The sequence below is a fragment of the Mobula birostris genome, chromosome 6, assembly GCF_030028105.1.
Source record: "Mobula birostris isolate sMobBir1 chromosome 6, sMobBir1.hap1, whole genome shotgun sequence".
Classification (NCBI taxonomy): Eukaryota; Metazoa; Chordata; class Chondrichthyes; order Myliobatiformes; family Myliobatidae; genus Mobula; species Mobula birostris.
The window spans coordinates 189,396,092-189,421,569 of NC_092375.1; the positions used below are offsets into that span (position 1 = coordinate 189,396,092).

Below are 25,478 nucleotides of genomic sequence, written 5' to 3' on the forward strand. Positions count from 1 at the left end.
ACCTCATCATGCAATTGGATTCTAGATTTCCTCTCTTGCAGTATAGTCATAGTCATACTTTATTGATCCCGGGGGAAATTGGTTTTCGTTACAGTTGCACCATAAATAATAAATAGTAATAGAACCATAAATAGTTAAATAGTAATATGTAAATTATGCCAGTAAATTATGAAATAAGTCCAGGACCAGCCTATCGGCTCAATGTGTCTCACCCTCCAAGGGACGAGTTGTAAAGTTTGATGGCCACAGGCAGGAATGACTTCCTATGACGCTCTGTGCTACATCTCGGAGGAATGAGTCTCTGGCTGAATGTACTCCTGTGCCCACCCAGTACGTTATGTAGTGGATGGGAGACATTGACCAAGATAGCATGCAACTTAGACAGCATCCTCTTTTCAGACACCACCATGAGAGAGTCCAGTTCCATCCCCACAACATCACTGGCTTTACGAATGAAAGTTCGGGGATTGTTGCCAATTCTCGTCAGTTTGGATTGGCAACAACACCTCCTCCACATCTCCACGGGCACAGGTGCACCACAAGGTTGTGTGCTTAGTCCCTTGCTCTACTCGCTTTACAGTTAATGACCATGTGGCCAAGCACAGCCCCAGTGCCATATTCGAGTTTGCTGATGACAGCACTGTTGAAGGTTGAACCAAAGGTGGTGATGAATCAGCATATAGGAGACAGAGGGAAAATCTGACTGAATGGTGTCAGAACAACCTCTTACTCAAGGTCAGCAAGACCAAGGACTTCACGAGAAGGAAGCCAGAGTTCCATGAGCCAGTCCTCATCAGAGGATCAGAGATGGAGCGGGTTAGCAACGTTAAATTCCTAGGTGTTATTTTTTCCAGAGGATCTGTCCCAGGCCCAGCACGTAACTGCAATTACAGTCGGCCCTCCTTATCTGCAAGGGATTGGTTCCGGGACCCCCGCGGATACCAAAAAATGCAGATACTCAAGTCCGTTATATAAAATGGCGTAGTATTTGCATATAACTTACGCACAACCTCCCGTATACTTTAAATCATCTCTAGATTACTTATAACACCTAATACAATGTAAGTGCTATGTAAATAGTTGTTATACAGTATTGTTTAGGGAATAATGACAAGAAAAAAAAGTCTGTACATGTTCAGTACAGAAGCAACCATCGTAGCTCTTCCGGGAAGATCAGCCGATCCCGATTCTCCCGTGATCTTTAAGTTCTTGAGGCTGTAACGCTTTACGTAGCTAGCCAGCCATCCCTTACTAGCCTTAAACTCCTTCCTCTTGCTCACAACACAAGACGCGAGGTGAACAATGCTCAAACAACGAGTGCCGGAGAGAGAACTTCCGGGTTTTCCCGATCCGTGATTGGTTGAATCCGCGCATGCGGAACCTGCGGATAAGGAGGGCCAACTGTACAAAGAAAGCACGGCAGCACCTCTACTTCCTCAGGAGTTTGCAGAAATTTAGTCTGACATCTAAAACTCCGACAAACTTCTATAGGTATGTAGCGGAGAGTATATTGATTGGAACCACCAATGCCCTGGAACCAGAAAATCCTACAAAAATGGCCCAATCTATCACAGGGGTAAAGTCATTCCCACCATTGAACACATCTACTGAACTGAAACGCTATCGCAGGTATGCAGCATCCATCATCAGGGACCCCCACCACCCAGGCCATGCTCTCTTCTCGCTGTTGTCATCAGGAAGGTACAGGAGCCCCAGGACCCACACCATCAGGTTCAGGAACAGCTATTAACCCACAACCATCAGGCTCCTGAATCAGAGGGGATAACTTCACTTGCTCATCATTGAACTGTGCTCACAACCTATAGACTCAGTTTCAAGAACTCTTCAACTCATGTCCTCGATATTTATTGCTTATTTATTTATATTTATTTTTTTCCTTTCTTTTTGTATTTGTACATTTTGTTGTCTTTGCACACCAGTTGTCCATCCTGTTGGTGCGGTGTTTCATTGATTCTATTATGGTCACTGGATTTGAGTATGCCCACAAGAAAATGAAACTCAGGGTTGTATATGGTGACATAAATGTAATTTGATAATAAATTTACCTTGAACATTATCAGCGGTCAAATTTAAAACATGCGATCAAGTGTGTGAACAAAGTGGGTTAGCAAACTTAGGCCAGCAGCAAATATGACCGGCAGCTGGGAGTAGTGAGGTGTGAGCCTACAACTGGCCCGGCATACACATATAGCATTGGCCCAGAACAGGGTGAGATGTGCAGGGAAACCAAAGCTGGGAACCAGGGGACAGGTGTGTAGCCAGAGTGTGCAGTGAGAGTGGAGTTGCTTGAGCAATTAGTTGTTCAACAAAGGACAGCGTGGTAGCATAGTGGTTCGCACAACACTTTACAGTACCAGCTACTGGGTTCATTTCCCACCGCTGCCTGCAAGGAGGTTGTATGTTCTCCCATAACCGTGTGGGTTTCCTCCAGGTGCTCTGGTTTCCTCCCACAGTCCAAAGACGTACCGGCCGGTAGGTCAATGGGTCATTGTAAATTGTCCCGTGATTAGGCAAGGAGATAATCAAGGGAAGGGCTGGGCAGCGTGGCATATTCTGCACTGTATCCTAATAAATGAAAGAAATGGACATGAAGATGGTGTGCCACCAGCAGCCTGGGCTGGAATATGATAGGGTCTCGAAACAGGACGTCGGAACACGACCAGGAATGTGAGCCGAAACTTCGGTGGCCACTGTTGAGAAACACAGTGCAGGATGTACGAAGCAGCCTTGCCACTTGTCAATTGTCACCTGAAGTTTCATGAACAAGAAATGTGAAGGGACAAGTGCAAAAGTAGCTATGTCCAATTGATGTCCAATTGGACACACTAAACATTTCATTCAGATGTTTTTCAAAAGGTTGAGCAAAATATGGTGGAATCCTCAAATCTAGTAAAGGCAATTGAGCTCACACTGTGTCCACCAACCAAACTGCCCCAACTGAATGACTGCTTTCAGTATACCAGGTTTTGTCACTCAAAAAAGCGCAAATTTCAATGAAGCCTATTTTCACTGTGAGGGTAAATGTTTACTGTAACTGCATAGTTTTTGATAAACTTTTGAAGGAGAAAATAATTTTACAAATAATTGCTTAAAAAAACCTACAGGAAACCTGTCAAGTCTATGCCACCATTTCAACATGGCTGATCCATTTTCCCTCTCAGCCCCAATCTCCTGCCTTCTCCCTGTATCCCTTCATGCCCTGACTAATCAAGAATCTATTGGCCTCTGCAGAATTGTCAGAGGATGGTCAGAGGAAGAAAGCCTTTGATGGTGTGGATAATCAGAGGCTTTTTCCCAGGGCTGAAATGACTAACATGAGAGGGCACGGTTTTAAGGTGCTTGGAAGTAGGTACAGAGGAGAGGTCAGGGGTAAGTTTTTGGTGAGAAAATGGTGAGTGTGTGGAATGGGCTGCCAGCTACGGTGGTGGAGGTGGATACAGTAGGGTCTTTTAAGGGACTCCTGGATAGGTACATGGAGCTTAGTAAAACAGTGGGCAACCTTATGGGTAACCTCAGGTAACTTCTGAAAAAGTACATGTTTAGCACAGCATTGTGGGCCAATGGGCCTGTATCATACTGTAGATTTTCTATGTTTCTATGAAACATTTCACCATAAGCATTCCCAAATTTATGATACTGATCACTAATGTTGTGACAGTTGAAATATTTTTGATGCTGGATGGAAGGTGTTTCATTTGTAATTTTCAACATTTAGAAACTATTTAATGAGCACTTGAAACATAATGGCACAGAAGACTAGGAAGCAAACGTTGGAAAATAGAATCAGTCTAGATCAGGGGTTCCAACGTGGCGTCTACGGATCCCTTGGCTAATGGTAGGGGCTCATGGTATAAAGGTTGGGAACCCTTGGTTGAGATGAATAGTGCACACATGTTTCTGTGCTGTATGACCTCCATTTTAGAGGTCATCATTATTCCATAAAACATGGCATTATGAAACTGAGTGGGGGGAGGCGATCTGTGGGTCCTGTCATTTTTCCAAAATGAACAGCACCACCTCCTCTGCCAGTTTTACCACGGCTAACTTTGGCAGTGCTCAGGCCCGTTGAAGTAAATGGGTCAATTGCTGCAAGTTCAACACTCCACGGGAAGGGCTAGCAGGGGTCCACGGCATCAAAAAAGTTAGGAACCCTCAGGGCTCATCCTTCCTCAACACATTTCCAGCAACACCCCCACCCCTCCAAATTTAAGGGAATAGAGTCTACTTCATTGCATCACGTGCTTCAAATGCACGGTGTAAAAACTTTAATAACTGAGCGTAAACTAAGGGCCAGCGGAGGGTGAAGGGGATTATCAAATGCCCTCTTACGGGAAGAGGCTAAGGACAAGGTACACTGGGTCTGGTTCCCGTTTCGCAGCGGCACAGAATCGCCCAGGTCGCGCAAAATTCACTCACCCTGTTGCGCAGAGAAAGGAAAATCCTGCCGTTCGCTACATAGCCCGTTGCCGTAGCAGCCGGGCCGCCGAAACAACCGGCAGCTTCCGGTCATGTGGTCTCTCCGGGGCGCTGGGCGTTCGCGCTGGTCTGCATTGATACACCTTACACAAGCAGATGATGCCAGGTGGCTTTAAATTAAATTCCGTATGACTGTTCTGACAATTTTAATATTGGAGTCAAGGGTTCTCGGGTGGGAAGGAATATCCTGCAAAATAAGAATGGAATTACAAACTTTCTCCAAAAGAAGTTAAATTTCAGAACTCAGTTCAAGATTGCTTAATGACATTTCCTGCACACAAGCGTGAGGAGAATGAAATAATTGTCACTTGAGATCTGATGCAGCTCAAAATTCAGGTGCTGTATCTCAATAAATAAATGATTAAAAACATAAATATAAATACGTAAGTGACGCTAGGCTATACATTAGGTAACCGTCGGGAAATAATAAAGTAGTGGTGGGGTTAGTCGGTGGAGGTGTTAATCGGCCTTCCTGTTTGGGATGCCTACCCTGATGAAGTTTAAATCTTCCCTTTGACGGGAGTTTAGTGAAACCCTCTCTGCCCTCCAATCCTGATGAACGGTCTCGGCCCGAAAAGCCTTTTCCATAGATGCTTGCTTGACTGCTGAGCTCTTCCAGCGTTTTGTGTGTGTTGTCATGGTAAATATAATCAGGTATATCGTGTGTTGGGAAATTTGTATTTTATAAAGCAAAAACAAACTGCTGGAATAACCTAATAGTTTAAAGTAGTATCTTTTGAACGGAAAAGAATTGTCAGGTCAAGACCCTGCATTCGGGAACATTAATATACTAATTTAGATGCCAATCGTATCTTGTGTCAGATTTACTGCAAGGAGATCTTATGTGCTGTGCATTTCACATCTTTACACATGGAGGCCTTCGGGCAATTACAGCGCCATCAAATGGACACAATTATCAGGCACACTGCCACCCCAGCTGAAGCGCTCATTAACTGGAGTATTTTTTCAAACATTCAGTGTACATTTGGTATCAAAGTTTGTATGCAGTATACAACGCTGAGATTCGGTTTCTCACAGACAGCTACGAAACAAGGAAACACCATGGAACCTGTATAAAGAAAACATCAAACACCCAACGCACAAATGGCAAAAAAAAGAGCGGAGAAACCCAGAATAAAAAACATCAACCCAGAGTCATAGAAACAGTCAGGGAATGTTTTTTTTTGCCAACTGTATTAGGATCTTGCTAGTGAGTCTGGCCACCCAACATTTTTCAGGACTGGACCACCAGTTCTCATTCATATTCTTATCAATGTCAGAACTCTGCCACTCTACCAACAGTGCCATCAATGAATGTTGGACTCTTGGTGTCTATTGAACTGAACCTTTCCTGACCCCAAACCTTTGACCCACTTGTCCCGGTAAACCTAAATAGCTGAGCCATCAACTTAAACCATCATTCTTATCTTTGATGGAACTACTTGATCCCCAATCTTATCTTCCTGTCGCTACCCTCAATCTAATCCACAGCCTAGATAACTTTATCTAATAAAAACCTAATTGTAGGATTACTCAACCAAAGGCCTTGGTTTAAAGATTTTCAGACCTATTTTGTTATGCTTAAGACTTGGGCACATGGTCAAGTGGTTAAGGCGTTCACCTAGTTATCTCAAGGTCGCTAGTTCGAGCCGCTGCTGTGGCAGCGTGTTTGTGCCCTTGAGCAAGGCACTTAATCACACATTGCTCTAGTCTGTGCGAGGAGTGGTGCCCCACACAGACTTCCAGTCTGCGCCATGTAAGGCATGAAAATGCCCAACACAGGCCTGTCATGGTCTGAGTCGACATTCCCTCCCTAAGACTTGGGCCTTGAGCACAGTAGAATTTTGTGAGTGGAAGTCACATGATATTGATGTGAGCCTCCAGATTGTACTGATTTAAGGTGCTTTTTAGGCAGGTACGCTGTAATACCTAGCACATAGTCCAGGTACTGCCTGAATCTTAATTTTCACGTGGTCCTCATTCAGTTCCTTTTATGAAGTATCAGCCTGAGAGTATTTCTGGTGGGAATCACCAATATAGTTTCAAGACATATTAGAGTCATAGAAAAGGACAGCACTGAAACAGGCCCTTCAGCCCATCTAGCCCATGCTGAGCCATTTAAACTCCCTAATTCCTTTGACCTGCACCAGGATCATAACCCTCCATACCCTTATCATCCATGTACCTGTCCAACCTTCTCTTAAACGTTGAAATCGAGCTTGCATGGACCACTTGGACTGGCAGCTCGTTCTACACTCTCAGGACTTTCTGAGTGAAAATGTTTCCCCTTGTGTTCCTCTTAAACTTTTCACTATTCATCCCTAACCTATGGCATCTAGTTGTAGTCTCACCCAACCTCAGTGGTAAAGGCTTGCTTGGATTTACCCTATCTCTACCCCTCATAATTTTGTATGCCTCTATCAAATCTCCTCTCAATCTTCTATGTTCCAAGGAATGAAGTCCGAACCTACTCAATCTTTCTTTGTAACTCAGGTCCTCCAGACCCAGCAACATCCTTGTAAAGTTCCTCTGTACTCTTTCAAACTTGTTTACATCTTTCCCCAAGGTAGGTGACCAAAACTGCATACAGTACTCCAAATTAGGCCTCACCAATGTCTTAAAAAACTTCAGTGTTCACCTGGATAAAGTTTTGACTCATATCCGTAAAGAAAGCATGCAGATGAGGAATGAAAGTCATGACTGAAAGTGAGAAAACAAACATTGCAAAAGTTGAATTGGTTATACAAGGGAAGGTCCAAATGGGAGGTTCTGCAGAGATGAACCACAGAACAAAGATTATGGTGAGAAATGAAGGGGATCAAAGAGACTGAGAAGTAAACTGCTGGTTAGTCTAAACAGAAAGTTATATGGGACTTTGTTCAGGGTGGTGTCCAGGGATTACCATGTAGCTATGTTGCATTCAATACCAAATTTTCAAAGATAATCCTACCGTGTCTTTTGATTTGACATGGCAAAATCAGACATACCAGGTACTCTTAGAAATCCACTGCTCAATATTGAGAGGGAGTTCACTAATGTCATGATTAGCACAGAAAGGAATGCCAGAGTGTAACTTGGATTGTGTCTTTAGAAAACACTCCTTGGCAGATATACAGTTCGATAGAGCTATTAAGGAAAGCAACAACATCGGTAACCATATCAACAAACTGTTGAAACTGAGAATCAAATGGAGGTAGCTGCCAGAGGAAACTTTATTTTAAAGTAATCACCTATTCACAACATATCGCACTTCTTCAATTTATTTTTAATATTTAGCACTGTGATGTTTTGGATTGATGTAAAAGAATTAATATTAATAAAATGGTAGCTAATGGGAATTCCCCTCCTTAATACACTAATCTGTACATTTTGTGCTCTACATTTGACAGCTGATTCCTTTGCTTCAGTTTTCCTTTATGAGAAAACAATGTAAAATCCCTGGGGATAATTCTGCAATGAGCCCAATGCATAGAAATTATGATCATTTTGACTGAAGGGAGAGCATATCTACTAAACCAGAAGAAAATGGGACTTCACCTAATTCAATACCCTAAGATTCTTGGAACATTGTTGTTTCAACTTTTTGAGGAAAGTGATCTACACTTTGTATACTGCCTGTAAAGAATGTCACTGCTGATGAGTCATAAACCCCTCTCTTCTGTCTAGCTTGATGCTGAGGCTACATGAATGCCCAAGCTCCTTCTCTTCTGGCTCCCAATGCATTTCTGTAAAAGCTAAACCGAGTTTCATATTGTTGGAAAACCTCTAAACATATTAATCGCATAAGCACACCTAAAAGTGTGGTTACTAAAACAACAAAGTTGGCAATGTTTATTCCATTTGTTAATAAGGGAAGAACTATTGGAGCTCCTATAATAAAAGATTTCATAGAATCACTCAGGAAAGTACCTGCAAATCTGTTGTCTTTATAGCAAGATTATGTTAACAGCTCTTCAGCTCACATCTCAAGCTCCTAACTTTTTCCGGCAATTGGCCAAGCTGCTGAATGTTTCTAGCAACCTGATGGCATGAACATTGACTTCTCTAACTTCCGCTAATGCCCCACCTCCCCCTCGTACCCCATCCGTTATTTATTTATATACACACATTCTTTCTCTCTCTCTCTCCTTTTTCTCCCTCTATCCCTCTGACTATACCCCTTGCCCATCCTCTGGGTTTTTCCCTCTCCCCCTTTTCCTTCCCCCTGGGCCTCCTGTCCCATGATCCTCTCATATTCCCTTTGCCAATCACCTGTCCAGCACTTGGCTCCATCCCTCCCCCTCCTGCCTTCTCCTATCATTTCGTATCTCCCTCTCCCACTTTCAAATCTCTTACTAGCTCTTCCTTCAGTTAGTCCTGACGAAGAGTCTTGGCCCGAAACGTCGACTGTACCTCTTTGCAGAGATGCTGCCTGGCCTGCTGCGTTCACCAGCAACTTTGATGTGTGTTGGTTGAATGTTTCTAGCACTTTTAATTCAGATTTCCACAACTGTCTCTTCTTTTGCAAAAAGGTTCACTTAGAGGTTTTGCTTATCTCACCAATGAGACTTCCATCTGTCTCTTTTACTTTATTCACCTTCAATAGCTTATGTTACCCTTCTCCTTTTTATCTGTTCTCTCCACCCCTTTCCCCCTCTATAATTTAAAATATGCTTGTTTTCCAGTTTCTGTAAAATGTTATTGAGCTGAAACATTTAAACTACAGTTCTTTCCCTGGACAGATGCTGTATTGACTCTGAGCATTCTTAGCATTATATGTATTTGTTCCAGAGTGCCCAAGTGCCTTTTCTATTAATAAACTGGCTTTGATAGGCCGAGAGAAACACAACCTAGACGCTGTGTCGGCAGGTCTGGCAGCATCTCTGGAGAGAAATAAAGTGTTGACATTTTGGGCTGAGACCCTTCATCAGGATGTCTTGATCAGAAATATCAATTCTTTATTCATTTTCATAGATCCCACCTGACCAGCTGAGTTTCTCCAGCATTTTGTGTATGTTATCTCTTGGTTTTTTGATCGGTCTTATTTCTTATATACTTCATTTCTATGTCTTCCCCAGCATCCTACTTCCACCTCTATAAGATCCTGGGATACAGTGTGGAACAGGCTCGCCTGGCCCCTCGAGCCAAGCTGCTGCATTGCTCTCAGTTTAACCCTTGCCTAATCACTGCACAATTTACAATGACCAATTAACCTGCCAACTGATATGTCTTTGGAATATGCAAAGAAACTGGTGCACCCGGAGGAATCCCATGCGATCACAGAGAGAATGTATAATCTCCTTACAGACAGCGGTGGAAACTGAACCCCGATCACTGGTACTGTAAACTGCTATGCTAACCACCACATTACCATGCTGCTCTTTCCTCCTTTCTATCCCCCTACATCCAATATTTCCTTTCAAAATTCTTCTCTCCCTAATACTGTAGCATATAGTTTCTACAGCCACTCCTTGTATTAATAAGTGCTGTAAGCCTCTGGCTTTTGAAAGCAGAAAAGAGATAAGATCTATGGGTATTTAATTATAACGGTCATTGATTTATGGCTTCAACTTAAATTTGTAATGTCCAAGATGACCATAACCTTGTTTGGAGTTTGGAGGCTTGCATACCTCAATGACCTATGTTGGCTGGAGTCAGGGCCTTGTGCTTTGGCTCTTGTTAGGGTCACCCATGCCAAACAGGTCAAAGGGTAGAGGCCAGACTAAGAGTAGTCCATCGGTCCTCCAGGTTTGGGGGTTCAGCTCAGGACTAACAACCCAGACGGGTAAAATAAAATTGTTAGGGAAACAGTAATGAAGAATCCTTCTACATCTATGTGTGACGGTATGGACAGACAGAGAGGGAAGACCGTCATTTATGCCCTAAGTATCAGTGGTGTAATGGACAGTAAGTAATAAATGTGTAAACAATCTTATTCAGGCAGATAAATATTACTAACACTTCCAGGAAATATAATAAACATACACTTCTCATTCTAGGTTTGATAACATACAATAAGTAACGTAAAACTAGTTGACCTTTCTACATGCGTGTGCAATGCTATGGAGAAATGGTTCAACATGCAGGTCAATTCAGAAGATCAGTTTGGAAATGTATCTCAAAAGAGTGAGCTTGTTGGATGCCAATGAGATGGCTTTTTAGAGCAATTTGTCGTGGAACTCAGTAGGGGATCAACTATATTGGATTGGGTGTTATGTGATGAACTGGAGGTGATTATGGAGCTTAAGGTAAAACAACCCTTAGGACACAGTGATCACAATATGACTGAGTTCAACTTGAAATTTCATAGGGTGAAAGTAAAGTCTGATGCAGCAGTATTTCAGTGGAGTAAGGGAAATTACAGTGGTATGAGAGAGGAGCAGCCAAAGTAAATTGGAAGGAGATGCCGGCAGAGTTGACAACAGAGCAGCAATGGCGTGAGTTTCTGGGAAAATTGAGGAAGGTGCAGGATAGATGTATTCCAAGTGCGAAGAAAGACTCAAATGGCAAAATAGTTCAACCTTTGCTGACAAGGGGTGTCAAAGCTAATATAAAAGCAAAAGAGAGGGCATACAACAAAGCAAAAATTAGCAGAAAAGACAGAGGATTGGGAAGCTTTTAAAAGCCAACGAGAGCAACTAAAAGAGTCATTAGGAGGGAAAAGATAAAATATGAAAGCAAGCTAGCAAACAATATCAAAGGGGATAGTAAAAGCTTTTTCATATATGTAAAAAATGAAAGAGACTGGATAAAGGACCATTAGAAAATGAGGCCAGAGAAATAATAACGGGGACAGGGAAATGGCAGATGAAATAAGTGAATATTTTGCTTCAGTCTTCACCGTGGAAGACACTAGCACCATTGAAGGATGTGAGGGAAGAGAAGTGAACACAGTTACTACAAGTGAGATGCATCCACTTGAAAGCATCCAGAGACTTGGCCTCCACAGCCTTCTGGGGCAGAGCATTCCACATATCCACCACCCTCTGAGTGAAAAGGTTTTTCCTCAACTCCGTTCTAAATGGCCTACCCCTTATTCTTAAACTGTGGCCTCTGGTTCTGGACTCACCCATCAACGGGAACATGCTTCCTGCCTCCAGCGTGTCTAATCCCTTAATAATCTTATATGTTTCAATAAGATCCCCTCTCAGCCTTCTAAATTCCAGAGTATACAAGCCCAGTTGCTCCAATCTTTCAACATATGACAGTCCCGCCATCCTGGGAATTAACCTTGTGAACCTACGCTGTACTTCCTCAATAGCAAGAATGTCCTTCCTCAAATTTGGAGACCAAAACTGCACACAGTACTCCAGGTGTGGTCTCACCGGGGCCCTGTACAGCTGCAGAAGGACCTCTTTGCTCTTATACTCAATTCCCCTTGTTATGAAGGCCAGCATGCCATTAGCTTTCTTCACAGCCTGCCGTACTTGCATGCTTGCTTTCAGTGACTGATGTACAAGAACACCTAGATCTCATTGTACTTCCCCTTTTCCTAACTTGACTCCATTTAGATAATAATCTGCCTTCCTGTTCTTACCACCAAAGTGGATAACCTCACAATTATCCAACTGCAGCTGCCATGCATCTGCCCACACACCCAGCCTGTCCAAGTCACCCTGCATTCTCATAACATCCTCCTCACATTTCACACTGCCACCCAGCTTTGTGTCATCAGCAAATTTGCTAATGTTACTTTTAATTCCCTCATCTAAATCATTAATATATATTGTAAACAGCTGCGGTCCCAGCACTGAACCATGCGGTACCCCACTGGTCACCGCCTGCCATTCCGAAATTAACCGCTACTCTTTGTTTTCTGTCAGCCAGCCAATTTTCAATCCATGTCAGTACTCTGCCCCCAATACCATGTGCCCTAATGTTGCCCACTAATCTCCTATGGGGGACTTCATCAAAGACCTTCTGAAAATCCAGGTACACTACATCCACTGGCTCTCCCTTGTCCATTTTCATAGTTATATCCTCAAAAATTTCCAGGAGATTAGTCAAGCACGATTTCCCCCTTGTAAGTCCATGCTGACTTGGACCGATCTTGTTACTGCTATCCAGATGTGTCGTAATTTCATCTTTTATAATTGGCTCCAACATCTTTCCCACCACCGATGTCAGGCTAACTGGTCTGTAATTCCTTGTTTTCTCTCTTCCTCCCTTCTTGAAAAGAGGGACAACATTAGCCACCCTCCAATCCGCAGGAACTGATACTGAATCTATGGAACATTGGAAAATGATTACCAATGCGTCCACGATTTCTAAAGCCACCTCTAAAGCAAACTCTGTCACAGTGAGTCCTGGCAATGACTGAACCTAGGTGCAGACTTCCATGTAGAGACAGAAACAAGAGATTATACAGAGGAATACCAACAGAGCATCAGTGGCATGACTGAGCGACACTGTGAGACAAATCATTCTCACTGCAAGGACTCTGACACAGTGCTTAACGCGAGTCCGCATTAAATAATCATTGAAAGCAGAAAACCCGTGGCAGTCACAATTAACTTGGCGAGGGCTTAGCCAGGGCTTAACAGTTCTAGTTTCGACAACAATTAATAAGTACCTGTGCTCGAGAAACCTAGAAGCCCAACAGTTTATGGCTTGCTGCAGAGTTTATGATCTGTGTCTCTCAAATGCAGTTCAATGTGCTATTGTAATAATCTTTTTCTTAGAAAAATATTACTTATTCATGAGGATCCTGCAATTTACAAAGTTTTATGATTTTTTTTATTTAATTCCGGAGGAATTGTACAATTACTGTAAAATGCTTACTAAAAGACATTGTGGCTCCTGCCCATCCCATACATGAGCCATCTGTTGTCGGCCCCCAACCAACACATATTCCACTCTCCCCTCCTACCCCTCCTCACAGTCCCCCACCCTGCTCTCATGACTATACCCCTTCCCCACACGAAACCACCACAGTGGGCTTCACAGCCGAACAGGTGAGAAGACAGCTGAAATGTCTCAACCCAAGCAAGGCTGCAGGACCGGATGGTGTTAGTACCAGGGTGCTCAAAGCCTGTGCCCCTCAGCTATGTGGAGTACTTCGCCATGTATTCAACCTGAGCCTGAGGCTCTGGAGGGTTCCTGTTCTGTGGAAGACGTCCTGCCTCGGCCCTGTGCCGAAGACGCCGCGCCCCAGTGGCCTCCATGACTACAGACCAGTGGCATTGACCTCCCACATCATGAAGACCCTGGAGAGACTTGTTCTGGAGCTGCTCCGGCCTATGGTCAGGCCACACCTAGATCCCCTCCAGTCTGCCTACCAGCCCTGACTAGGAGTTGAGGATGCCATCGTCTTCCTGCTGAACCGTGTCTACGCCCACCTGGACAAGCCAGCAAGCACTTGAGGGTCATGTTTTTTGACTTCTCCAGTGCGTTCAACACCATCCGCCCTGCTCTGCTGGGGGAGAAGCTGACAGCAATGCAGGTGGATGCTTCCCTGGTATCATGAATTCTTGATTACCTGACTGGCGGACCACAGTACGTGTACTTGCAACACTGTGTGTCCGACAGAGTGATCAGCAGCACTGGGGCTCCACAGGGGACTGTCTTGTCTCCCTTTCTCTTCACCATTTACACCTCGGACTTCAACTACTGCACAGAGTCTTGTCATCTTCAGAAGTTTTCAGATGACTCTGCCATAGTTGGATGCATCAGCAAGGGAGATGAGGCTGAGAACAGGGCTACGGTAGGAAACTTTGTCATATGGTGTGAGCAGAATTATCTGCAGCTTAATGTGAAAAAGGCTAAGGAGCTGGTGGTAGACCTGAGGAGAGCTAAGGTACCAGTGACCCCTGTTTCCATCCAGGGGGTCAGTGTGGACATGACGGAGGATTACAAATACCTGGGGATATGAATTGACAATAAACTGGACTGATCAAAGAACGCTGAGGCTGTCTACAAGAAGGGTCAGAGTTGTCTCTATTTCCTGAGGAGACTGAGGTCCTTTAACATCTGCCGTAGGATACTGAAGATGTTCTACGAGTCTGTGGTGGCCAGTGCTATCATGTTTACCGTTGTGTGCTGGGGCAGCAGGCTGAGGGTAGCAGACACCAACAGAATCAACAAACTCATTCGTAAGGCCAGTGATGTTGTGGGGATGGATCTGGACTCTCTCACGGTGGTGTCTGAAAAGAGGATGCTGTCTAAGTTGAATGCCATCTTGGCCAATGTCTCCCATCCACTACATAATGTACTGGGTGGACACAGGAGTACATTCAGCCAGAGACTCATCCCACCGACATGCAACACAGAGCGTCATAGGAAGTCATTCCTGCCTGTGGCCATCAAACTTTACAACTCCTCCCTTGGAGGATCAGACACCCTGAGCCAATAGGCTGGTCCTGGCCTTATTTCATAATTTACTGGCATAATTTACATATTACTATTTAACTATTTATGGTTTTATTACTATTTATTATTTATGGAGCAACTGTAACAAAGACCAATTTCCCCCGAGATTAATAAAGTGTGACTATGACTATGACTATGACTATAAAAGCAGGTCACCTAAGTATACAAAGGTGTCAGCTGTGCAATATGTTCTGGATCCTAAAGTGTTCAGGGTATGTCATAAAAAACAAGTTTTACCACATTAGATTAGGTATGCATGTTTCAAGAAACGACCCATATCATATGCACAAGTGTGTATTAAAATGTAATAAGAAATAAGAGGGTGGATACTTTAAAGCTGTTGTTACTGTTATGTCTAGTCATTTTAACCCAGTATTTCAGCTGATTCCTGCAAATAAGGAGGGATCCTGAGCTTTCGTGGAATTTTGTTTATTTGTGTTATGAATAATGTTTAAATGTGATATTGAGCAAACATTGATACCATTACCTTATAGGGTGAAAGTACAGATGTGCCATTTTCAGCTCATGCGTACCTACAGTAGTTTGTTATCTATTTTAGCTGCTTGTAATTCTCCGTAATGCTTTCTTTAGATTGGTAAGAAAATGCCATTTGTTTTTTGTTATTTTGTCAGGACAACCCACTCAGAAAATTACTCATCTGTCAAAATGTTGGCTAACTGAAAAGCAGATATATGCTAGTTTCAGCACAGTGTTACAGCAAGCAGAGTTGCTGCCTCACAGTACCAGAGGCCTGGGTTCAGTCCTGATTTGATGAGGTTTGCGTGTTCACTGAGTCTGCATGGATTTAGACCAGACCAGAAGACCCTGGAGCAGATTTAGGCCATTCAGTGCATCGAGTCTGCTCTGCTATTCCATCATGGCTGATCCCGGATCCCACTCAATCCCATACACCTGACTTATCGCCATATCCTTTCATGCCCTGGTCGATCAGGAAGCTATCAACTTCACCTTAAACCTACCCACAGACTTGGCCTCCACTGCAGTCTGTGGCAGAGTATTCCATGGATTCCCTACTCTCTGGCAAAAAAAAAATCTTTTTACCTCGTTCCAAAAAGTCGCTCCTCAATTTTCAATTCTGGATACCCCTACCATAGGAAACATCCTTATCTAGACTTTTCAACGTTCGGTAGGTTTCAATGAGATCCCCCTGCATTCTTCTAAATTCCAGTAAGTATAGGCCCAAAGCTGACAAACGCTCCTCATATGTTAACCCCTTCATTCCCAGAATCATCCTCATGAACCTCTACTGGACTCTCTGCAATGAGAACACATCCTTTCTGAGATATGGGGCCTAAAAGGCCTAAAGCTGTTGACAATACTAAAATGTGGCCTGACTAGTGTCTTACAAAAGGCTCAGCATTATATCCTTGCTTTTATATTCTATTCCCCTTGAAATAAATGCTAACGTTACATTTGCCTTCTTTACCACAGAATCAACCTGTAAATTAACCTTCTGGGAGTCTTACACAAGGACTCCTGTGTCCCTCTGCACCTCTGATGTTTGAAATTTCTCCCCATTTAGATAATAGTCTGCTCTATTGTTCCTTTTACCAAAATGCGCTATCATACATTTCCCAACACTGTATTCCATCTGCCACTTTTTTTCCCATTCTTCCAATTTGTCTAAGTCCTGTTGCAATCGCATTGCTTCTTCAGCACTAGCTATCCCTCCTCCTACATATCATCCACAAACTTTGCCACAAAGCCATTAATTCCATTACCTAAGTCATTGACAAACAATATTAAAAATTGCGGTCCCAATACTGACCCCTGAGGAACACCACTAGTTACTGGCAACCAACCAGAAAAGGCCCCTTTTATTCCCATTCGCTGCCTTCTGGCTGTCAGACATTCCTCTATTTATGCCAGTGTATTACCAGTAACACCATAGGATTTTATCTTGTTAAGCAGCCTCATGTATGGCACCTTATCAATTGCCTTCTGAAGATCCAAGTAAATGACATCCACTGCCTGTTACTTTCTCAAAGAACTCTAACAGATTTGTCAGGCAAGATTTCCCTTTACAGAAATCATGCTGACTTCGACTTATTTTATCATTAGTCTCCAAGTACCCCGAAACCTCATCCGTAATAATAGACTTCAACACTTTCCCAGCCACTGAGGTTAGGCTAACTGGCTGATAATATCCTTGCTTTTGCCTTCCTCCCTTCTTAAAGAGTGGAGTGACATTTGCAATCCTCCAGTCCTCCAGGACCATCCCGGAATCAAGTAATTCTTTAAAGATCATGACCAATGCATCCGTTATCTCTTCAGCAACCTCTTTCAGGACTCTGAGATGTAGCCCATCTAGTCCAGGTGACTTATGCCCTTGAGTTTGCCTGGCACTTTTTCCTTTGTAATAGCAATGGCACTCACACTTGCTCCCTGACACTAACAGGCCTCTGGCACAATACTAGTGCCTTCCACAGTGAATACTGATGCAAAGTACCCATTAAGTTCATCTGCCATTTCTTTCTCCTCCATTAATACCTCACCAGCATCATTTTCCAGTGGTCCAATATCAACTCTCACCTCCCTTTTTATATAACTGAAAAAACTTTTGGCGTTCTGTTTTATATCTTTGGTTATTTTGCCCTCATAGTTCATCTTTTCCCTTCTTGTAGCTTTTTTAGGTGCCTTTTGTTGGATTTTAAAACCTTCCCAATCATCCAACTTCCCACTCACTTTTGCTACCTTATATTCCCTTTCCTTGGCTTTTATGCAGTCCTTAACTTTCCTTGTCAGCCACAGTTGCCTACTCCTGCTACTTGAGAACATCTTCTTCTGTGAGACCTATCTATCCTGAATCTTGTGAACTATTCCCAGAAATTTCAGCCATACCTGCTCTGCTGACGTCCCGCCTGTATCCTCCTCCAATCCATCTGGGCAAATTTGTCTCTTATGCCATTGTATTTTCCTTTACTCCATTGCAATACTGCTACATTTGACTTATGCTTCTCCCTCTAACATTCAATCATATAATGATCACTGCCTCCTAAGGGTTCCTTTATATTAAGCTCCCTAAAAAAGAGTAAACAGTTGATGTTTCAGGCCGAGACCCTTCTTCAGGACTCAGTTTCTTCATTTCTATAGATGCTGCCTGACCTGCTGAGTTCCTCCAGCAGTTTGGGTGTTGCTTTGGATCTCCAGCATCTGCAGAATCTCTTCTGTTTATGATGTGCTCTTATGGTCCTTTTCATTATTTGCTGAATATACTTCTAGCTTTAATGAATTAGTTACTAAACACAGGGACCTACGGTGGTTGCTGATAATAACCTTATACTTATTTAACAAGGGAGCTATTCCTGTCTCCTACATGCACTATATTCCAAGTGCACTTCTACTGTTCATTCTTTCAGCATGACAGTTAATAGTCTGTATACTTTGGCACTGCTAAATGACAGATCAACTATAACTGACTTATCTGGCTTATGTTATCCATGATCGAAATTTGGTCATTCTTTAACCGAATGTTTACAGGGACACATTTGGAACTACTGTACATATTAAAAATCACAAAGTGAGTTATTTCAAGATTATAAAGCTATTGCACCTGCTGGTTCAAATTTGATTTTCTTACATAGACTGGCCCTAATGTTGTGTAGCATTTCCTTAGAGCACATGTGAATCCTAGATGCTAGCTACTGAGAAACCATAGATTCAGAGCACAGAAACAGGCTCATCGGCTCACCAAGTCATGCCAAACATCAAACCTTTATAAAATCAGTAAGTTCAAAATAAATTTCATTTTCAAAGTACAGATATGTCACCACTGACAATCTTGAGATTCATTTTCTTGAGGGCATACTCAATAAATCTATAGAATAATAGCTACAACATAATCAATGAAAGACCACCCAACCAAGGCATTCAACCAAAGTGCCAAAGACAACAAACAGCAAATACAAAAATAAAGAAATAATTATAATAAATAAATCAGCAATAAGTATTGAGAACATAAGTCGAAGAGTCCTTGAAAGTCGAGTCTATTGGTTATTGGAACATTTCAACAATGGGGCAAATCAGGTTGAGTGAAGTTTGAATTATCACCTTTGGTTCAGGAGCTTGATGGATGAGGGGTAATAACTGTTCCTGAACCCGGTGGTGTGAGCCCAGAGGCACTTGTACCTTCTTCCTGAAGGCAGAAGTGAGAAGAGAGCATGTCATGGGTGCTAAAGATCCCTGACACTAGATGCTGCTTTCCTACACCAGTGTTTCATGTAGATGAGCTCAATAGTTGAGAGGGCTTTCTCATGATGGACTTAGGCATATCCAAAACTTTTAGTGGGATTTTCCATTCAAGGGCATTGGTGTCCCATACCACACTGTGATGCAGCCAGTCAGTATACTCTCGACAACACATCTACAGAAGTATGTCAAGGTTTTAGATGTCATGCAAAATCTCTGAGGAAGTAGAGGCATAGCCATGCTTTCTTTGTAATTACACTTACCTGCTGTGCTCAGGATCGAGCACAGAAGTGCAATGGAGGAAAATAAAATACAAAGATAATAATCCATCTTCCTACAGATTCTACCACTCAGCTATGTATTTTCTAGGGGTAATTTGCAAAGTCTAATTAACCTACCAACTTGCAGGTCTTTGGGATGTAAAGAAAACCAAAGGAAAACTGCGCAGTCACAGGCAGAATATGCAATTTCCATACTGACTGCACCTGAGGTCAGGATTGAAGCCAGATCTCCGGGTCTGTAAAGCAATGACTCCGCTAGCTACACTAACATTCCAAATCAGAGGGAAAAAAGACATCCTAAACGGAATTTTTATGAAAAGGAGCTGTAAAGTGAAAGTTTTGGCGTTACTATTTACTGGTCACTCATTGAGCAAAAGAATCATTCCTTGCTCCTTTCATTCCAAGAGAAGGAGATTACATTCCAGAATGGCCATCTGAGGATCATTTGATATCTGTCTTTTTGTAAACTCCCCAAAGCACAGGCAGTCTCTTCTCCAGGCATCCAATTTGTCAGCCTTTTTCATTTTAGAAGCTAAGACTAACATAGCTTATTTTCCTTTCTGAAACCATTATTTCCATCTTGTCTTTCTTTTAAACATTTTTTCCTCTCTCACAATGACTTTACCTGTAAAAGACCATAAAGCCATAAGATTTAGGAGCAGAATTGGGCCATTTGGCCCATTGAGTCTGCTCTGCCATTCAATTATGGTAGATCTGTTTTCTCCCCTCCTTAGCCTCACTCCCCAGCTTTCTCCCCATAACCGCTGATGCCATGTCCAATCAAGAATCTGTCAGTCTCTGCCTTAAGTACACACAACAACCTAGCCTCCACGCCTGCCTGTGGTAACAAATTCCACAAATTCACCACCCTTTGGGTAAAGAAATTTCTCTGCATCTCTGTTTTGAAAGGGCGCCCCTCTATCCTGAGGCTGTGACCTCTTGTCCTGGACTCCCCCACCATGGGAAACATCCTTTCCACATCAACTCTGTCTAGGGCTTTCAACATTCAAAAGGTCTCAATGAAATCCCTCTTCATCCTTCTAAATTCTGGCCAGTACAGACCCAGGGCTATCAAACATTCCATTCATGATAACTTTTTCATTCCCAGAATCATTCTTGTGAACCTCCTCTAGACTCTCTCCACACCAGCACATCTTTTCTAAGATGAGGAGCCCAAAACTGTTCACAATACTCAAGGTGAGGCCTCACCAGTGCCTTATAAAGCCTTAGCATCACATCTCTGCTCTTGTATTCTAGACCTCTAAAATAAGTGCTAACATTGCATTTGCCTTTCTCACCACTGACCCTATCTACAGGTTAACCCTCTAGGGTGTTCTGCACAAGGACTCCCAAGACCCTTTGTATCTCAGATTCTTGGATTTTCTCCCCGTTTAGAAAATAGTCCTCACATTTATTTCTACTACCAAAGTGCATGACCATGCATTTTCCAACATTGTATTTCATTTGCCATTCTCTTGCCCATTCTCTTAATCTGTCTAAGTCCTTCTGCCCTATCTCTTCCCTCAACACTACCTGCCCCTCCACCAATATTTGTATTATATGCAAACTTGGCAACAAAGCAATCTATTCCATCATGTAAATCATTTATATACAGCATAAAAAGAAATGGTCCCAATGCTGACCCCTGCGGAACACCACTAGTCACTGGCAGCCAACCAGAAAAGGATCCTTTTTGTCCCACTCACTGCTTCCCACCAATCAGCCAATGCTCTAACCATGCCAGTAACTTTCCTGTAATACCGTTGGCTCTTAACTTGGTAAGCGGCCTCATGTGGCACCTTGTCAAAGGCCTTCTGAAAGTCCAAATATACAAAATCCACCACACCCCCTTTATCTATCCTACTTTTCAATCTCCTCTGAGAATTCCAACAGTTTCGTCTGGCAAGATTTTCCCTTAAGGAAACCATGCTGACTTTGTCCTACAATATCCTGTGTCACCAAATACTCCAAAACCTCATCCTTAACAATTGACTCCAATATCTTCCCAACCACTGAGGTCGGGCTAAATTGTTTATAATATCCTTTCTGCTGCCGTCCTCTTTTCTTAAAGAGTGGAGTGTCATTTGCAATTTTCCAGCCTCTGGCACCATGCCAGAGTCCAATGATTTTTGAAAATCATTACTAATACCTCCACAATCTCTAATGCTACCTCTTTCAGAACCCTAACGTGCAGCTCATTTGGTCTGGGTGACTTATGTACCCGAAGGTCTTTCAGTTTTTTGAGCTCCTTCTCCCTTGTAATAGTAACTGCACTCACTTCTCTTCCCTCACACACTTCAATATCTGGTACACTGCTAGTGTCTTCCACAGTGAAGACTGATGCAAAATACTCATTTAGTTCATCTTTCATCTTCTTGTTCCCAGTTATTATTTATCTGGCCTCATTTTCTAGCGGTTCTGTATCCACTCTCATCATTCTTTTATTTTTTTCATGCTTGAAAAAGCTTTTACTATCCACTTTTGCCATTTGAGTATTTCTTTGTTTTTGGAATACATCTATCTTTCACCTTCCTCATTTCCCCCAGAAACTGACGGCATTGCTGCTGTGCTGTTATCCCTGCCAGCATCTCCTTTGATTTACTTTGGCCACTCCTCTCTCATATCACTGTTATTTCCTTTATTCCACTGAAATACTGCTATATCAGATTTTACTTTCTCTCTATCAAATTTCAAGTTGAACAGTCATATTGTGATCATTGCCTCCCAATAATCACCTCTGGTTCATTGCATAACACCCAATCCAGTATAGCTGATTCCCTAGTAGGCTCAATGACAAACTGCTCTATAAAGACAACTTGTAGGCATTCAACAAATTCACTCTCTTGAGATCCATTACCAACCTAATTTTCCCAATCAACCTGCATGTTGAAATGATCCCATGACTATCATAACATTGTCCTTCTGACACACCTTTTCTATTCCCCATTGCAATCTGTGGTCCACATCCCAGCTACTGTTTGGAGGCCTGTATATAACTGACATATGGTCCTTTTACTCTTGCAGTTTCTTAACTCAAACCACAAGGATTCACCATCTTCTGACCTGATTTCACATCTTTCTACTGATTTGCTGCCATGCAACAAATTACCAGCAGAGCCACGCAACCCCCTCCGCCTACCTTCCTACCCCTCTGATACAACATGTAACCTTGGACATTCATCTCCCAACTACAACCATCCTTCAGCTACGATTCAGTGATGACCACAACATCATACCTGACAATCTGTAATAGTGCAACAAGCTCATCCACCTTATTTCTTATACTCTGTGCATTGAGATATAACACTTTGAGCACTGTATTTGCTACTCTTTTTGACTCTGCATCCCTAATGCACTGATACTTGGCTGCAATTATGTCCTATCATTTGCTTGGCCTCCCTAAAAGTCTGATTTCATGCTATCTTTGCTTTTTTTTAAACCATCCATCCTATCCTGAGTTCCCTCGCTCTGGTTCCCAACCCCCTGCCAAATTAGTTTAAACCCTCCTCAACAGCTCTAACAAACCTGCTCGTGAGAAGAGTTAGAGTTACAAAATACACGTGGACTAAGATGTTAACAGTCCTGTGCTATCACCAGTGAGATCATCAGCTGATCTGCCACCTGTCTTCAGGAGTTTCGGCCCGCTTATGATCAAGACTCCCTCGAGGTGGTGGGCCAGCAGTGCTAAAGCACCACCTCCCACTGGTGAGCTTAAAAACTTGGCATCTGCCTCTATCAGTCACTTCCATCCAACAGATAGTCTGCTCTTCAGGTGTCTGTGCAACTACTGAAGGGTTTGCAAGATATGTGTACACTGTCTGGCTATCTGCCCCTCTGGACATACTTGGTCCACACCCATGCTGATCCTGTCTCTGCTGCCTCAGCTACAGCCCTGCTGGTTGACTTGATCTCTCTTCTAGTGAAGCCAAGGTCAAGCAGCCACTTCTGGAGAGTGAACGCAATAAACCCACGGCAGCCTACTTCGAATGGATAGCATGAGACCTTCCACCCTCTGTCTCTGCACTCTGATCTCGACTCTGCATATTTGGTTAACTTGCGCTCATGGGCTTCATCGATGTTGTCTTCCCAGGGGACTGTGAGTTCAGCAATAACCACTTCTCTACAGGTGTCAGACCATACGATTATATCTGGACGCAATGTTGTGAAAACTATTTGCTCCGGGAAACTGCCTTTCCCGTCCAGGTCAGCCTTGACACACCAATCATTGGCTGAAGAAAGTATGCTTGATCGTGAGCCTATGCTGTACACCCTTGACTTGGAGCCTTCTTTCACAAATGATATGCGATGTTCTGTGCAGCCTGGGGCATGAGATAAGTTGTGCTGCAGTACTCTCTGCTCAACCGCTTCTGTTACAACTTTGAGAACGTTGTTATGTCTCCAAGTGTACATGCCGCTGGAAAGATTGACTCTGCATGCACTCAAGATATGTTGAAGTTTTCCCTTCTCGCCACAAGCAGCACACCTGTCTGTCTTATCTTCATACCAGGTGCTGAGGTTGGCAGGTGTTGGGAGCAGATCGTACGCTGCTCTGCATAAAAAAGAAATGCGGAGCGGTTCCATCTGCCACAGAACATTCCAAGATCGATGTTGTTGTTCAACACTTTCCCACTGGGTCCAAGCCCCTTGTTTGGCCAGGCCAGCTGTTTTAGCTAACCCCTTCTCCTCTTCTACCTCTCGTATTTCTTGTGTTACAAGCTCGCGGCGCTCCTTACCAGTAGAAGATGACCACTACTTGTGGATTGTCCATCCAAGTCCCTGGTGGCCTAGCTGGATAGCCCCAACCATCTCCTTGTGCTTCAATCTGGACTCTGCCTCATCAGCTGCTACACGGGCTGACCACTTCCTGCTTGATCTCACATCTGGCTGGGTGTTCTTGATGACAGGGTCTTTTGAGTCTCAAAGCATCAAGAATGATCTTACCTTGGCTACCTTGACCTCTTCAACAAGGGATTGCACTGGGATGGTAAGCTTTGTCTGGCTACTGTGGATTGCGACATTGGTGAGGCTGCTTGGTACTCCAAGCCACTTCTTCACATATTTGTTGATCTTCCGTTCCATTGCCTCAACATGGGACATTGCCACCTTATAGACAGTTAGTGGCCACATTATCCGTGGCATCAGTCCGTACTGCAAGCACCACAACTTCAACTTGCCAGGCAAGCCACACTTATCAACAGACATCAGACATCTGCTGATCTGTTCTCCTGTCTCTTGAACCCTCTTGGTGTCTCTCAGCTCCTCTGTGTACCATCGCCCAAGGCTCTTAACTGGTTGTCCTGAATGGATGGAATCTCCTCTCCACAAAGGGTGAAATGAAAGTCAACCAGCTTTCCTCTCCTAAGAACAAGGCTCCTTGACTTCTTGGTCTTGAACTTCATTCTTCCCCAATCAATTAGCTCCTCGAGTCTAGATGGTACATTTTCCACTGCCTCCGTGCTGGGATCCAAAAGGGTAAGATCGTCCATGAACGCTCGTATTGGTGGTAACTCCCCTCTGCCATCAAATGCGACACCTGGTGCCACTGATCCTGCAGCCCTCACAATGACCTCCGTGGCTAACACAAAAAGGACGGGTGAAATCGCACATCCCTTTGGGATTCCAACATCCAAGCTCTGCCACCTAGTTGTAAACTGCTGAGTGGAAAACCTCATCCGGAAATCGTTGTAGTACTGCATAACAAAGTTCCTCACCTTAGCAGGAATCCATAGGAATTCCATCGCAAACTCAATCAGGACATGGGGAACAGAACCATGTGCATTTACCAGATCAAGCCAAACTGCAGTCAGATTTCTTCTCAACCTTTTTGACTCCTAGATGGTATGCCATATCATACTAGAATGTTCAAGGCATCCTGGGAAGCCTGGTATTCCTGCCTTCTGCACAGATGTATTTACTAATCCATTCTTTATCACAAGTGAAGATATTCTTTCTGCCAGAATGCCAAACATAATCTTCCCCTCTACATTCACGAGTGAAATTGGTCGGAACTGATTCAATGTAGAAGAATTCTCTTCCTTCGGGATGTATACTCCTTCAGCCTCACTCCATGACAAAGGAACAACACCTTGTCTCCACACCACCTTTAACACTCTCCACAAGTATTTCCTCAGCTGTTCACACTTC

The 25,478-nt window shown here is 43.3% G+C and overlaps 1 protein-coding gene across 1 annotated transcript in view; it reads right to left on the reverse strand.

Annotated features, from left to right (window-relative positions):
- Nucleotides 1–4,608, reverse strand: part of cfap221 (cilia and flagella associated protein 221) — a 174,272-nt gene extending 169,664 nt beyond the window's left edge. Inside the window, exon 1 of the mRNA XM_072262113.1 lies at nt 4,438–4,608. Within this exon, the coding sequence (XP_072118214.1) occupies nt 4,438–4,531 (94 nt within the window). The 5' untranslated portion in view covers nt 4,532–4,608. The remainder of the gene's footprint in view (nt 1–4,437) is intronic.
- Between the last annotated feature and the right edge of the window lie 20,870 nt (nt 4,609–25,478).